Below are 14,764 nucleotides of genomic sequence, written 5' to 3'. Positions count from 1 at the left end.
GAGATTCAGTTTTATATTGTCACTGAAATCAGTGCTAAAGCAATCAATCTGTGCTAAAGCCTGCTTGAGCATAAAAGATCCTCTTAACTTCAAGTCTTAGCTAGTGTTGGAAAAACTACTTGTGCGTGACAAAGACAAAGTAACAATATGAGAAAATGACAAACCAGAACAGTTAAGTTTGGGAAATGCATTTCACCTCAAACATAAACAAACTCATCTTTGTCACAGTAAATGTACTTTCTGTATTGACATGAACATGAAATATTTTGTCCGTGTTGAAGCCCATCCCAGTCACAGAGACCAGTCTCAACTTCCAAGGAACCTGCCCAGTTAGAGGATGGAGGTGACGGAAGCAAAGGTACAAGGAACAACACAGAAACTTTATCAGCTTTGCAATCAATAAATTTTTTACAAATTAATTCAAATTAAACACAAAACATTGCAAATTCATAGTTAGATTTAACTGCAGGTATAACACACTTTTAGGGATGTAACGATATACTCAATTTACAATTTGAACAGTTCATGATACTGGGTTTACAGTACAATTTTCCAATGATATTTTGAACAAAATGAGAAAAAAAACAAAAAAACAAAATTATGACAAAAAATTTTTTCTCAAATTATAGAATCTTTTTTTTTATTTCTGAGGTAGAGTATAACAGTGCGAAACAATGTGTATTTCCTTTTGTTAAGTGAAACCACCATTAATATTACAATTCATTTTTCATTTCACCAATTTGAATCTTCACATATTTGTATCATGATTTAAAAGTCTCCCTATACATCTTTACATTCCTACACATCATGTGACATTGTATTTATAGCTGGCATTATATATTTAGCTTTATTTGTATTTTGTTTATCATTTCTTTAGGCAAAGATGTCAAAAACAAAGTCACAGCAGACCTGAAGAAGAGAATCCTCAGTCAGTATGAAGATGAACTTAAAAAACATGAAACTGACACAGAACTCTATAGGACAGATGAAAATAAAGCAGAAACCTACAAAACATTATTTCAGAAGTCAAAGAAAGAAGAAGTGCGAACAGTGTTAATGAAAGGAGTTGCTGGTGTTGGTAAAACACTTCAAACAAGGAGGTTCATGGTGGACTGGGCAAAAGGAAAAATCGACAGCAACATAGACTTGATAGTGTCATTTCATTTCAGGGAGCTCAATTCAAGAAGAGAAGCTCAAAGCTTGAAAGATCTTCTTCATCCCCTCAATGAAAAAGACTGTAAGTGTAAAGTAGTGTTTGTCCTTGATGGCTTGGAAGAATGTAAACTTCCTCTGGATTTTAAAAACAACAAAGAACTGACTGACATGGAAGAGCCAGCCTCGATGGATGTGCTGTTAACAAACCTCATCAAGGGGAAACTGCTTCCCTCTGCTCATCTCTGGATCATCTCTCAACCTTCAGGAGTAGAGAAGATTCCTCCTGAATATATTCAGAAAGTGACTGAATGTCGAGGTATGAAACAATGACAGTGACATATTTTCATTGCTCATATTTAGTATTGTGTGATCCATATCATGTGTCATTTTGTCGGACTGGGAAATAATGCAAGCGCTGCAATCCAAAAAATTATAATGTTATGTAAAACATCTTATAAACTTTTCTGAGCTTCACTTCAAACAAATGTGCTTCAGTTTCAATTTGAATATTTAAAAACCCTACTTAAAAATCTTATTGTGGTCTTACTTGCATATTTTGTTGTACTATATATACGTTTTGGTGGCTATGTTCTAAAAGTAAATAATTCATGACACATATACTGTATCCTTCATCATCAGTAATGTGCTGAACTTTGTTCTGTTCAATCAGAAACCTCAAAGCGATGGCAGAAGCTGATATCAGCCCTGAAAGAAAGATTTCGTAAAGAAAACACTCAAGATGACATAAATCATCCAAACCAGAAAGACACAGAGCACATCATCAGAGAAGACAGAAGAAGTGAGGTTGACGATGAAGTGAAAAATGGACAAACTGTGAAACGAGTGAATGAAGTATCTGAAATCTTCAAAGCTGCAAAGGGACAAACAATAAGAATTGTGCTGACTGTCGGAGAAGCTGGTATTGGAAAAACCTTCCATGTGCAGAAATTTGAAAAAGAGTGGGCTAAAAATGAGAAAAGGTCGCTTTTAACATGGCTTTTGGATTCAGCAAAAGCCATCGTGGGCAAAGCCAAAGATGATGAAGTTATATTTCCACTTAACTTCTCCGAGCTTAATTTGATAAAAAAGAAGAAATTCAGTTTGCTTGGACTTCTTAATCCTTTCTTCGAGGAAACAAATGAATTTGTAATCTCGAACTTTGAGCAGTTAAAAGTTTTATTTGTCTTGGATGGACTGGATGCTTATAAACCGCCTCTTGACTTTAAAGACAACACCACCTTAACTGATGTCAGCGAGCCAGCTTCAGTGGATGTGCTGTTGACAAACCTCATCAGAGGAAATCTGCTTCCTTGTGCCCGGCTCTGGATCACATCTCAACCATCAGCTGCAAATCAGTTGCCTGATGACTGTGTCGAAAGGAAAACAGAAACGACGATGTAAGATTATGGGTGTGGATGAAGGCAGTCAAGGGAAGCTACCAAATCCATGCATGTCTGAAATGTCTTAATCATTGTTTTAAAATCAAACAGTGGTCATGAGGTAGCATAAATACTCAAAATAGACATTAAATTAAAAAGAGTCCTGAAAAACACCCACTTTTGCTTGTAAGGCTTCTAATAACATAGACAGTATGTCAAAGAGAGGTCGGTGAAATCAAACCAAATTGATGCCGTAAGTTAGAGGTGGTGTTACACTAGACTGCTATATACTGAAAGGCCTTTATATGTTTGCCCAGCCCCTTTTACACACATGAGAGGGACAAGGCTTACGGTATTGTAATATTGAAGTCCTAAAGAGAAATAATAAACAGAAATCACGAGGCACCCCTCTCCAGATGTGATGCAATTTTACATGTTTAAAAACAACAGAATAATAGTAATTATAATGAATAATCATACATTTGAAATAAATAATGCACCTTAGATTTAATGAGCTGCACTATGATTGTACTCTAGACATTTAAACACAGTTTATCTATTTCTGTCAACAATAACATTTGCTACTTTCCTACAGGTAAACCTGATGTTGTAAGTCAAAAGAAACTCAAATCTCAGCTGAAGGAACAATTTACCCTTGTGTCTGAGGGGATCGATATGCAGAAAACCTCTGCCCTTCTCAATGAGATTTTCACAGATCTCTACATCATAGAGGGTGAGAGAGGAGAGGTCAATGATCAGCATGAAACCAGACAAGTTCAAGGCGCAAGGTTCAAACCAGTGACAGAAGAAACATTAATTAAATATCATGACATCTTCAAACCAGCATCTGGAGAAAATATTCCCATTAGAACTGTGCTAACAATCGGAGTGGCAGGCATCGGAAAGTCATTTGCTACAATGAAGTACATGCTGGACTGGGCTGAGGGTACTGCCAACGAGGACATCTTTTTTATGTTTCCACTTTCTTTTCGGGAGATGAATTTGAGAAAAGAGGAAAACCATAGCTTGGAGAAACTTCTTAATATTTTTTTTCCAGCTATGGAAACGTCAGAAATAACAGACTATGACAAGTACAGAATTCTGATTGTCCTGGATGGTTTTGATGAATGTCGCCTTGATCTTGACTTCACTGAAAGGAACAGTTGCACGGATGTGAGAGAGACAACCTCACTGAATGTTCTGCTGTCAAACCTCATCCAAGGAAACCTGCTTCCTAAAGCTCAAATCTGGATCACGTCCCGACCTGCAGCATCCAACGGTATCCCTCCTGGTAAAGTGGACCGGGTTACAGAGGTGCGAGGATTCAATGATGAGCAGAAGGAGAAGTACTTCATGAAGAGATTCAGTGATAAAGATCTGGCTGAGAAAATCTTGTCACATGTCAAGAAATCAAGGAGTCTTTATATCATGTGTCACATCCCTGTCTTCTGTTGGATCACGTCAAAAGTTCTGGAAGACCTTGTGAAGAGAAATGAAGAAGGGACCATGCCCAAGACTCTGACTGACATGTACATACACTTCCTTTTGTTACAATGCCGACAGGCTAATGTGAAGTATGGTGGAGATGAGACAGGTGAGAGTTCTGAGACAGATTCATTCTGCTATACAAGCAACCGGGAAACAGTCATATCTCTGGGGGAACTGGCCTTCCAGGGGCTAGAAGAAGGAAATCTTCTCTTCACTGAAGAAAACTTGAACAAGTGTGGTGTTAACATCACAGAAACTGCGGTCTTCTCGGGATTATTCACTCAGATTAAACGAGAAGGCTGTGGGGTGTCCCAACAGAAATTGTTCTGCTTTGTCCATCTGAGCATTCAAGAGTTCCTGGCTGCTTTTTATGTCTTTCACACATTCAGTGACAAAGGTGAAAATCTGCTCACAAAACCCGCTTCCACAGTTGCTGCATCTGACTTCTACAAGACAGCAGTGGACATGGCTTTAGATAGCAAAAATGGAGACTGGGATCTGTTTCTCCGCTTCTTACTCGGCCTCTCTCTGGAGACCAATCAGAATCTACTGCAAGAGCTTCTGAAAAAGACAAAAAAAGAAAATAACGAGGAGACCAACAAGGCAACAATCCAGTACATCAAGGAAAGAATTAGGGATGAAAACAGTGATCCTGATAAAAACTGCAATCTTTTCCACTGTCTGAATGAGCTGAATGACAACTCTCTTGTGGCAGAAGTGAAAATGTACCTGCACTCTGAAACACACACATTTGAAGATTTCACCCCCTCACAGTGGTCAGCTCTGACCTTTGTGCTTCTGACATCTGATGAGGAGCTTGATGTGTTTGACCTGAAAAAGTACCTGAAATCAGAGAAAGTTCTGCTGGGAATGATGCCGGTGGTCAAAGTCTCCAAAACTGCTTTGTAAGTACTTTCAGAAATGATGCCGTCTCATGTATGATCTTGCAAATATGATCTGATTATCTTTCTCTACAGTGCATAAAAAGCAAATATATTTATTTCAAAACTGAAGTCTGTTTACATTTTCCATGATGGCCATGGAAAATAGCATAATGGGCAACAATAAGTCCTGTTTTGGCAATCCAGATGAGGCTGGTAAAAATCTTCTTCATTTTGGCCCCTTGTCTGTCGACCAATGTGGTTAGGATTAGGCTACAAGTTGGGCCTATGTTTTATTGATACACAAAGTGAAATGTGCCATTAGTTGGGAGAAGCTCTGTTGCTAAAAGGTGACATTATGTCCTGCAGTTGGTATCAGATTGTGCTGAAATGTTTAATTCCAATCTAAGAAACCCATTTTTATCTTTAGGTTTTATGCCAGTTTCTCCAAATATAGCTTGAGTTGAAGAGGATCATAACGCATACGAGACTGTGGTGTGTCACCATAAAAAATTATATTTTAACCATGACTGATGTGTGTCAATTGTGCACCAACTATACTACAAGGTACTCAGAAGGAGGCTTTCTTAAACAAATAACTTTTTAACTAATATTTTATATTAAATATATTATAATTAAGTTAATTATTCTTTACTATGTTCAATAATTTAACATATACATTTTAAACCAATTCTAACTGCTGTAGAGAACGAAGGCACAGGATCTGGTGGAGACAATGGGGGAGCCACGAGAAGATAGATAGATAGATAGATAGATAGATAGATAGATAGATAGATAAAGAATAGAGGATATTTGGCTAGCAGATAGAATTTCTGCTTGTCAAAGGACTCATACCTGCTGGCTAGCTAGAGTACCTGAGCTGCTGGAGGGAGCAATGAGACAGTTTTCCACTGTTGTGTAGCACATGTATACTCTAATACAACCCCTTTAATTATACTGGACCAGTTCTAGGTTCAACGGAGTGGGGTAATGATACAAAATGAAACCAGAGACCAGGTACTTTAAATACAAAAGCCGGCAGTTTACTGAAATTTAACATAGACAATACACATAACACATAGAACCAGTGAATAGTCACAAGAAAAGTAAAGTAGAACTCACTTTCCCTTTTTTTTTCTCACCTAGGTTTGAAATTATTTGGTTTAGATTTTTATATAACAAACCAAACAATATTAACTGCTTATCAGTATGTGTATAGCTTTTCCCAGTTACACTGTTATCTCTTCGCTAGCGTTCATTATATTGCAACAAAGCTTCAACGAAAAGAATTGAAACTCACCAAAAGCGCTGTGGTTTACTCATATAAAATCCTCATGAACCCCGACCAAGCAGGTGTTACTTTTCAGCTTCTAAATCAACCTTCATTAAAGTATTTTGCTTGTTAATTTTTCTGCTTCTCCTCTCTGCTCTCTGCCTCATTGTTGCTATGTCAACAAACGGCAGCGAGTCTCTTAAAGGGGAAGTTCATGAGAATTTCTTACAGCCATTTTTTAAAAGTGTATTTTTTTGGGGCGTTTATTTCCTTTATTATAGTGACAGCTGAAGATAGACAGGAAAGGGGGGCAGAGAGAGGGGATTCGAACCCTGGGCCGCTGCAGCAAGGACTCAGCCTCGGTACATGGGTCGCCAGCTCTACCCACTGAGCTAACCGGGTGCCCCTTATGGCCATACTTTTAACTGTTTATATTAAATTAAAGTTAAACAGTTATTAATTGATTCTTACATGAATGCATTTTAGTGAACTTATTTATGCATTTTTATAAATTACTTCTATTTATTACATTTCAATGTGGGTTACAGTTGTCCCAATTTTGACAACATAACAAAGGTCCAGGTGACAGTGGAGATTTTTTGGTGTGGAGTCCTAGATGTTGTTTTTCTGACTTCCTGTGTTGTGATTAATTCAGAATAGGGCATGGTGTAGTTCCGTTCCCCTAGGAGGCAGCAGGACCCAGGGCCACAAAGGAATTAAGGAGCCGCTTGTCTTCTTTAATCTGGTTTGAAATGGACGGATGCTCCCTTCCATTCCTTTCTTCCTTTTGTGGCTCTAGTCTCTTGTCGATGGGTTGAATATTGTATAACAGTTGGTGTAAATTTGGTGTAATCGCAATGCGACTACTAATGTAAATGAAAAGATAAGTAATAGTTTTAAGAGAGCTCTCAAGATTGAGGATATTCAAATCAAGGAGCAGTTGGGGGACAGAGATAACACAACTGATAGACAGACGCGCATACGCTCAGTGTCAGATGAGACTGGAGTAGGGGATCATACATTCAGGAAAACAAGAAATGACCTCACTGTATTCTCACTTCTTATTATCCAAAAGTATTAAACACAGTAAACCTGCACAACAACAACTGAGATTCACTTCCAGTCTGTTGTGTTTCTGTCTTCACAGTGTTAGGAATGAGGAATCATGATTTTGCCACTCCACTAGTGACTCTGTGTCTTCATCACTGCAGATGTTTCTGATTTCTGATAACACATTTGTTCACAGGTTGAGTTGGTGCGAGCTCTCTGAAGAATCCTGCAAAAGTCTGTTGTCTTCAGTCCTCAGCTCCCCGTCCTCTAATCTCACACAGCTGGACCTGAGTCATAATGACCTGCTGGATTCAGGTGTGCAGATGATTGCTGATGGCCTAAAGAGTCTTCACTGTAAGCTAGAGATTCTAAAGTAAGTGGACATTACATTTATTGTATTGTGAGTTACAGAAAACCTACACAGTATCATCAACAAGAATGGTGGGTTGTTATGAGTAGTTTTTGGTATAGTTATTCCAAAGAGCAAAAAAAAATCCATTAAGCACAGAAGAAAAAGTTTTGGTAAAGTACATTTATGTCAGAATGGAATAAAAACTCCCAAAAAGGCAAGTGAGTGCTCGTCCTTGCATCCGCTCTTTAAGTACCCTGCTAGGGAGTTAATGTGCTCATGTTTGCATAAAGTTGCAAAAAGCAGACAACAAGGAATCCACCCAATCCACTAGCCTCTCTAACTCCGTGCAATCTCAAATTCAACATTACTTTTATCATTCTTTCTGAAAAAAATAAAATAATTGGCTTATATCCTGGTCTGGGTTAATACTCGATTCTAATTGGTTGCTGGGTATCCATTAATTCCCCAGTGAAACTGTCTGTTTATCAGGATGGCGACTGTAACACACAAGACCCCACACTGCCCCTGTTGAACTAACTGATACTTTGTATAAGCAATCCTCCTACATCCTGTCTGCTATCCAGTTCGCTACTTTAGGTCCTATCGTTCAGGAAAATCTTGATATTGATTTGCGCACAATGACAAGGCTGGATAGCTAGCTGGTCTAGTTACTAAACATGCTGTCAATATATATGTACTGTTTGTCAACCATACACAGTGTAATTTTTATGTAAGTTTTCTTACCTTTGGAAAAGAACCTGGATTCAGTTTCCTTTCAGCTCCCCATAAAACACAGTGTTATCATAACTGTACCAAGATAGCCAGGATAAATGTGCCCACTGATGTCAATTATTTATTTCTTATTTACAAAAAATGCTTGAGAAAAATAATGAAGTCAGTTCATCAAGTGTAGCATTTGATCGTCAAACCTTGATACAATTAACATTAATACAATGGCCATGGAAAAGAAATGTTTCATCGGCTGACTTGACTGTTCGCATAATATTACTTCAAAAAAGACAAAATAATCCTTCTAAATCAGTAAATCAGGTATAAACTGCAGGGAACTATAACAATTACACTTCTACTTGAAGCTGTGATACTGCACGATTTCAATGGCGTGTGTGTGTGTGTGTACATGTTTGTGTGTGTGTACATGTTTTTGTGGTCTGCAGGTTGTCAGGTTGTCAGGTGACAGAGAAAGGCTGCTTATCCCTGGCCTCAGCTCTTAAGTCAGAGAAAAAGTCGTCCCTGAAACAGCTGGATCTGCGCTACAACCACCCAGGAGCCAATGGAAAGACGGAGCTCACTGCTATAGCAGAGGATCCAAATATGAGCTTGAAGGAACTCTGGTATGTTAAGATGTCAATTTGTGCACATCTGTGGTGATATAGCTTATTCTCCTAAACTTGAGACTAGATATATACACTCAGGGGAAAGCTACCAAAACACTCAATAATCACTTGTGGTGTTGATAAGAGGAAATGTGCAAAGCCAAAAAACTCACTGTGACCCCATTTACACTTGACATTAACATGCAATCTGTATCTGGATATACTATCTGGATGAAGGAAAAATGCATGTTACAGTAATGCAAGGTGTAAATGCACAGAGAACCCATTGTGACAATCAGTACAGCATGACCCCGTTCTTAAGAAAGATATCCATCCAATAAGCTGAAAATCACCTTGCTTCTTACTGTGAGCTTATACAAGCCTGATAAAAGCTACAGGTAGCTAGCAGGCCTTCCATTGCAAAAAAATAAAAAAGAATAATGCCTAGTAGAGCTGACACCCAATGTACCAAGGCGAGTCCTTGCTGCAGCACCCATGGGTTTGAGTCCGACCTATGGCTCTTCTTCTTGTCTGTCTCAAGCCTTAGCAATCAACAACTCTATCGCAGTGGTTGCCAACCTTTTTGACTTAAAGTAAAGCTCTATCTTCTTGTGACCGCCTCATCACAGGTTGCAAATATCGCTCTGAGGTGGCCTGTTCTGTCAAATTATCCAGTCACAACTTACAAAAGGCTTTTGAAATAATTGTATTCAATGTGGAAATTTATGTTCCTGACAACACTGTCTTCATGTTTTTGTAGTTTGGACCATGATGGAGAGCATCGGTTAAAGCCAGGACTGAAGAAGTGTAAGTATTTTTCTGGAAATGATTTCCAATAATTTATCACCTCTGTAGAAGCTTTGACTCTATGCTAATGTCTGATACATTTGAAATGAATGTCAAATAATATGTCTTTGTCCCCAAACTCAACTGGTCATATAGTAGTAAAACTTTCAAATCCAATTCAACATTTCAAACAATTCATATTCACTTTTCTTTAGATTTCATCTTGAATTTATGTTGTTTCTATTTTATTTAAACAACATCAATGTTTTATAGTCTTTTAACTGCACAAAAAACACTAAACACAGACACTCAAGCACTGAATTATGTAATGTTTGTTTCTCTATCAGATGGTGCAGATCTGAAGCTTGATGAAAACACAGCAAGCAAGAGGCTTGTTTTGTCTGAAGGAAACAGGAAAGTAAAAACTGTGAAGAGGGTGGAGGAGAAGGTGGAACGACCTGAAAATGAGGACCGGTTCATGAGGTCTCAGGTCATATGTGAGGAGGGTCAGAAAGGCCTCTGCTACTGGGAAGTGGAGTGGAAAGGGACAGTTGGCATTGCAGTGGTGTATGGAGGAGTGAGCAGAAAATGGGACAGTAGTGGTGGGCTGGGATGCAATGAGATGTCCTGGAGTCTGATCTGCTCGAAGACTGGATACACTGCTATACATGGGCAGACATCCAGACGTATTGAAGGGCCCCCTTGCGAAAAAATAGCAGTGTTACTGGATTGGGAAGGTGGTACTGTGACTTATTACAGTGTCACATCTGGAAAGCTGAGCCTCATACACACCTTCGAGGCCAAATTCACAGAGCCCCTTTTCCCAGGCTTCTGGTTTAAGAACGGCTCTGCGACTTTGTGTGAAATAGACTGAACCCCTCTGCGATGTCATCATGTAGTGATCACTCGATGCTCCACTTGACATTTTGATAGATTAGAGAAAAGTATACGTGCATCATTTTATTACCATAATGTGAAACATGACTACATCATGTTGTTTTTCTACCTGTTCATACAGTAAGTCTTTATATTAACATTGTGATGGCGACATGAAGTGAAAGAAATCCCAATTTGTTAATGTATGTTAATAATGTCATAAAGAAAACTCATTTTTAAAACTGAAGTATATATTTTACTTGTTTCTCATTTCTCATTTTCACAGCATGTTGTCAAAACATTTACTTGCTATAGTCAACATTCTTTTTTCTTTATGTGTATAATGTATATTGTGTTTGTGTGAGCTGATAGTAATAAGTAATGAGTATTCAAGAGTTCCTTAAAGTTAATTTTTTTTTACTGTTGTAATGTAATGTATTTTATGTTATAATGTATGTATCTGTATGCTAACACACAGTTTGTTATTAGAGAACCTCTGTACTACTGCCATACTCTGTTGTTATTTTTTAAATCTTATTTGGTGCAGGACATGAATGCAAAGATAGAGAAAAGTTTTGGATTTTTGTGATTTATGTTGTTTTGCATGTACAATGTCTTGATGGAAGAAATAAAGCTACTTTTATTTAACTAAACTGACTTGTATGTGTGTACTATAACATGCCTCCAATGTAAGCGATGGAAGACAGTTTTTATTCAGTGCTAAGATACAGTATATTCCAAAGTTTATCAATCAAGTGTTTCAAACAGAATTTCCTGTTTTTGTTTTCCTGGACAGTGTTTCCTTGCTAAAATTCATCCCTGGTTTTGTCTCTGTCTTTCTGCCATTTCTTCTTATGTTTGTCTTTCTCTCTTTCCCTTCATCTTTATCCAGATGAAAAAGTGCCCTGGGTTAGGGTGAACACAGCTTGCAGTGTTCATTCTGTAGATACCCCACCTACCCCACTTCGAATAAATTGGGAGCCAATTTCCAATTTCCCACAGCTAACTCAAAACTAAACATTGAGAAACTAAATGTTAAATATCCTTAACATTATTTTATAATTTCAGCTCAAATAAGAAACTCTGGTTGTTGTCCTGGAGGCCAATTCACATACTGCTATAAACATGTGTACTTAAAAATAGATGTACAGATTACGAAAGTAGTAAACTAGTAGTATAACTATACATGATTCCTATAAGACACAGACTTTAACACACAGTGTTTATATAACATTTAATGCCACATTTCATTTATTCATGCCTCTCTTTCTTTCACAGCAGAATGCATGTGCGTGCAAGTGTGTGTGAGCATCTGAATGTAGGCGGTAATGAATTACACCCATGAAGGACAGGCCGGAATGAAAGCTGGAGCAAAAGGAGGGGAAAATGTGCACTGAAAGGAGACGTCGGGGACAATGTAGCAACCAGCAAACTGAAGGCCTCTTTGCACAAGCTGCCTCAGTGTCTCTATAAACCTAATTCTTGACCAAATCTTTGAAGAGGCTGAAAAACCAACAATTGAACATTTAGTTCTGGGTCCACATCAGAGACCTCATAAAAACAACAGACCTGTTTGATTCATTCAGGATCTTTCGTGGTTCAGCTTCTTTCTCTCAGTACCATTGATCTGCTGCTGCTAATTGACAACACATTCAGAGCGCCTCACGCTCTTTCTGTCTCGCTCTGCCTCTGTCCCTGAAGATTTGTTTTGATTAGACAGCAAGCCATGAGCTGAATGAATGAGTGTTTGTGTGGGTGTGCTGAATGGAGACAAGGGACTTTGTGCGTGTATGAATGTCACTGCTTTAGAACTTTAGTTAGAAACTGTAAATAAATCAAAATGAAAAAAGTGAAAGCAAATCTTAAGGTACATGACAGAGTTGTCGGATAGATCTGTGCGTGCAGCCAACTTAAACCATAAGAACTGCTCTTTGTGCCATCATTTGCAATGAAAGGTGGTTTGAGTAGGTAAAAATGCAAGCATGATTTTATAAGCACAATTACAATGTGCTACCTGATCTGCATTACCGCAATCTCACATGTTTTGTATGTAGACGTATATAGGCCATGTGTTTAAAATACACCTACAAGAAATACAAGAAGATGCACTGTTTTATAGAAAGCAACAGTTTTTCCAGGAAGTTTTCGGGTTCTTTAATCATCTACCCTTATCCTACCCCATGGTCCAAACCCTTTGCATGATCTTAAACCCAAAATGTAAGCTTACCTTAACCATAACCAAGTTCTAACCTTCAAAAAGCCATGCAGAGTAATAATGATTGTCCAGAATATCCTTGCTTCTTCAAAATGTCTTCACTCTTAGAAGCCTCAAACTTGGTCCTTGTAAAGATAGTGTGCAGAAGTCTCAAAGCTGGCTGTAGAACTGATTTACTTTCCTTCACAGCTGACTGTCTCTTCGTGACTTCTCTCTCTTTTCTCTCTTCGAGTCTAAACTAAATATTTAAACTTTAAAGCCTCTCTAAATATTAACCTGAACATTCATTCCGAACAGTGATTTGTGATTTTACTGTCTGCTCTTGTGTGTCTCTTTTTAACCGGCTGTTTGGTTCCCCGACGTAGACCCCATTCACTGGCAGGGTCAACTATGTGAGGTTCGCTTGATTTACATCGTCAGGCACATCAGAACTGCTTTAACAGTTCAAAAAGGAAGCTATAATTGTGCTGTGATTTAGTAAGCCGCAGTAAAGCGAGTGCAACACAAGTATTTGAAATATTTCAACTTTGACATTGTGTGAATGAATGAAAATAAGGGCTTTCAGCACCCTTCACTTCCACCACTCCAAACCCGTGCCCTGCAGCCCGGACAGACAAAGTGAATTAGACTCTGATAGCTGCTTCTTTACACGTATCACATTTGTGTAATAATGTTTGTGTGTGTGTGTGTGTGTGTGTGTGTGTGAGTGTGTGGGTCCAAAGTGTTATGTCATTTAATACTTTGGCCAAAAGAAGTAACATATTTTGTGTTTGCCTGTGTGTCTGTGTGATTTGTATTAGCACAGTTTGTACATCTGAGTCGTGTTATTGTGTGTGTGTGTATTCAAGATGTCATTTAATCCATCCATCCTCAGGTGGTTGTTCCCACCCTGCACGTCCACTCCACCTCTCATAGACCAATCACATTCCACATTCCTCCAACTTCCCAGGATCCCGGGGACCCAGGGTGCACGGCTGCGGGGCGTTACCATGGCGTTGGGGTGATGAGGTCACCCCCCCTTTGGTACTTCAGTGATTAGATGAGAGCCGATGGGGTAAGATAGGAAGGGATAAAGAGAGAGAGGGAGAAAGAACATTAGAACACCTTCTATTAAAACATTTGTATGTTTTATTAGGTGTACAAACGTCTATTTATGAGAACCCTCACTAACAGGCATTTCCTAACATAAGTCCTGTACCCCAATCTTTAAATCTGAATTTACTTGTAATATTAACCCTAAAACAAAGTCTGAGTCAGGAAATCCAACTCAAACCAACCATTTTCTTTGGGTTTAGTCTTTTATGTTGTTCAGGACAAAGATGAAATGCTTGATGAGATGTAATAAGACATAATCGGTAATAAGATCAGCCTCCTCTCTCTCACTGTCTAATTCGTCTATATTTGCTCATTAGTGAGCGTCTGTATTGATCACCTGTCAACTACAATCTAAACCAACAATGGTGGTTAACATCACGCACCTTACCACCAGCAGCTATTCGTTCACGGTTAGTAAAAGAGAAATATAAGCATGTTAGAATACACAACGATGGTTTAGCTCATCATTAAGCAGCACTGTGTTCTTTAAGAGGATCTATATCTATGCCACCATGTTTTCACTGTCCTGTTGAGACAATGGAACAGATGTCGGGGTTAAGGTTGTAAGATGTATTGTAGCCAGTGGCTCCTACTTGCCACGTTATCTCAGCAACATTCTGCAGCTCTATCTGAGGAACCCTGAGGGGTTCCCAGGCCATATGGCATATTAGTCCCTCCAACATGTTCTTAGTGGCCCCCAGAGTCTCCTCTTTTCAGCCACAGGGAGCCCTCGTGAAGGCATCCCAATCAGAAGCTAAACCACATTCACTGGCTCCTTTTTAATGCACAGGAGCTGCAGTTCTACTATGAGCTCTTTCTAGATATCTGAACTCCTCTCCTTTGTCCTTAAACATTGCAAACCAGTTATACCAAAATATTC

General features: G+C 38.6%; 1 protein-coding gene across 1 annotated transcript; it reads left to right on the top strand.

Annotated features, from left to right (window-relative positions):
- The first annotated feature begins 2,376 nt into the window (after window positions 1-2,376).
- On the top strand, window positions 2,377-11,219 carry LOC118324962 (NLR family CARD domain-containing protein 3-like). The gene is made up of 6 exons (XM_035657491.1): window positions 2,377-2,552; window positions 3,130-4,927; window positions 7,423-7,599; window positions 8,754-8,930; window positions 9,673-9,719; window positions 10,046-11,219. Exons 1-6 carry the CDS (start codon window positions 2,519-2,521, stop codon window positions 10,570-10,572), a joined length of 2,760 nt encoding a protein of 919 aa, XP_035513384.1. The 5' UTR covers window positions 2,377-2,518; the 3' UTR covers window positions 10,573-11,219.
- Window positions 11,220-14,764: the final 3,545 nt, after the last annotated feature.

Source organism: Morone saxatilis, unplaced genomic scaffold (genome assembly GCF_004916995.1).
Source record: "Morone saxatilis isolate NCDOM2014 unplaced genomic scaffold, NCSU_SB_2.0 Contig15, whole genome shotgun sequence".
NCBI lineage: Eukaryota > Metazoa > Chordata > Actinopteri > Moronidae > Morone > Morone saxatilis.
This window is presented reverse-complemented; position numbering and strand designations above follow the sequence as displayed.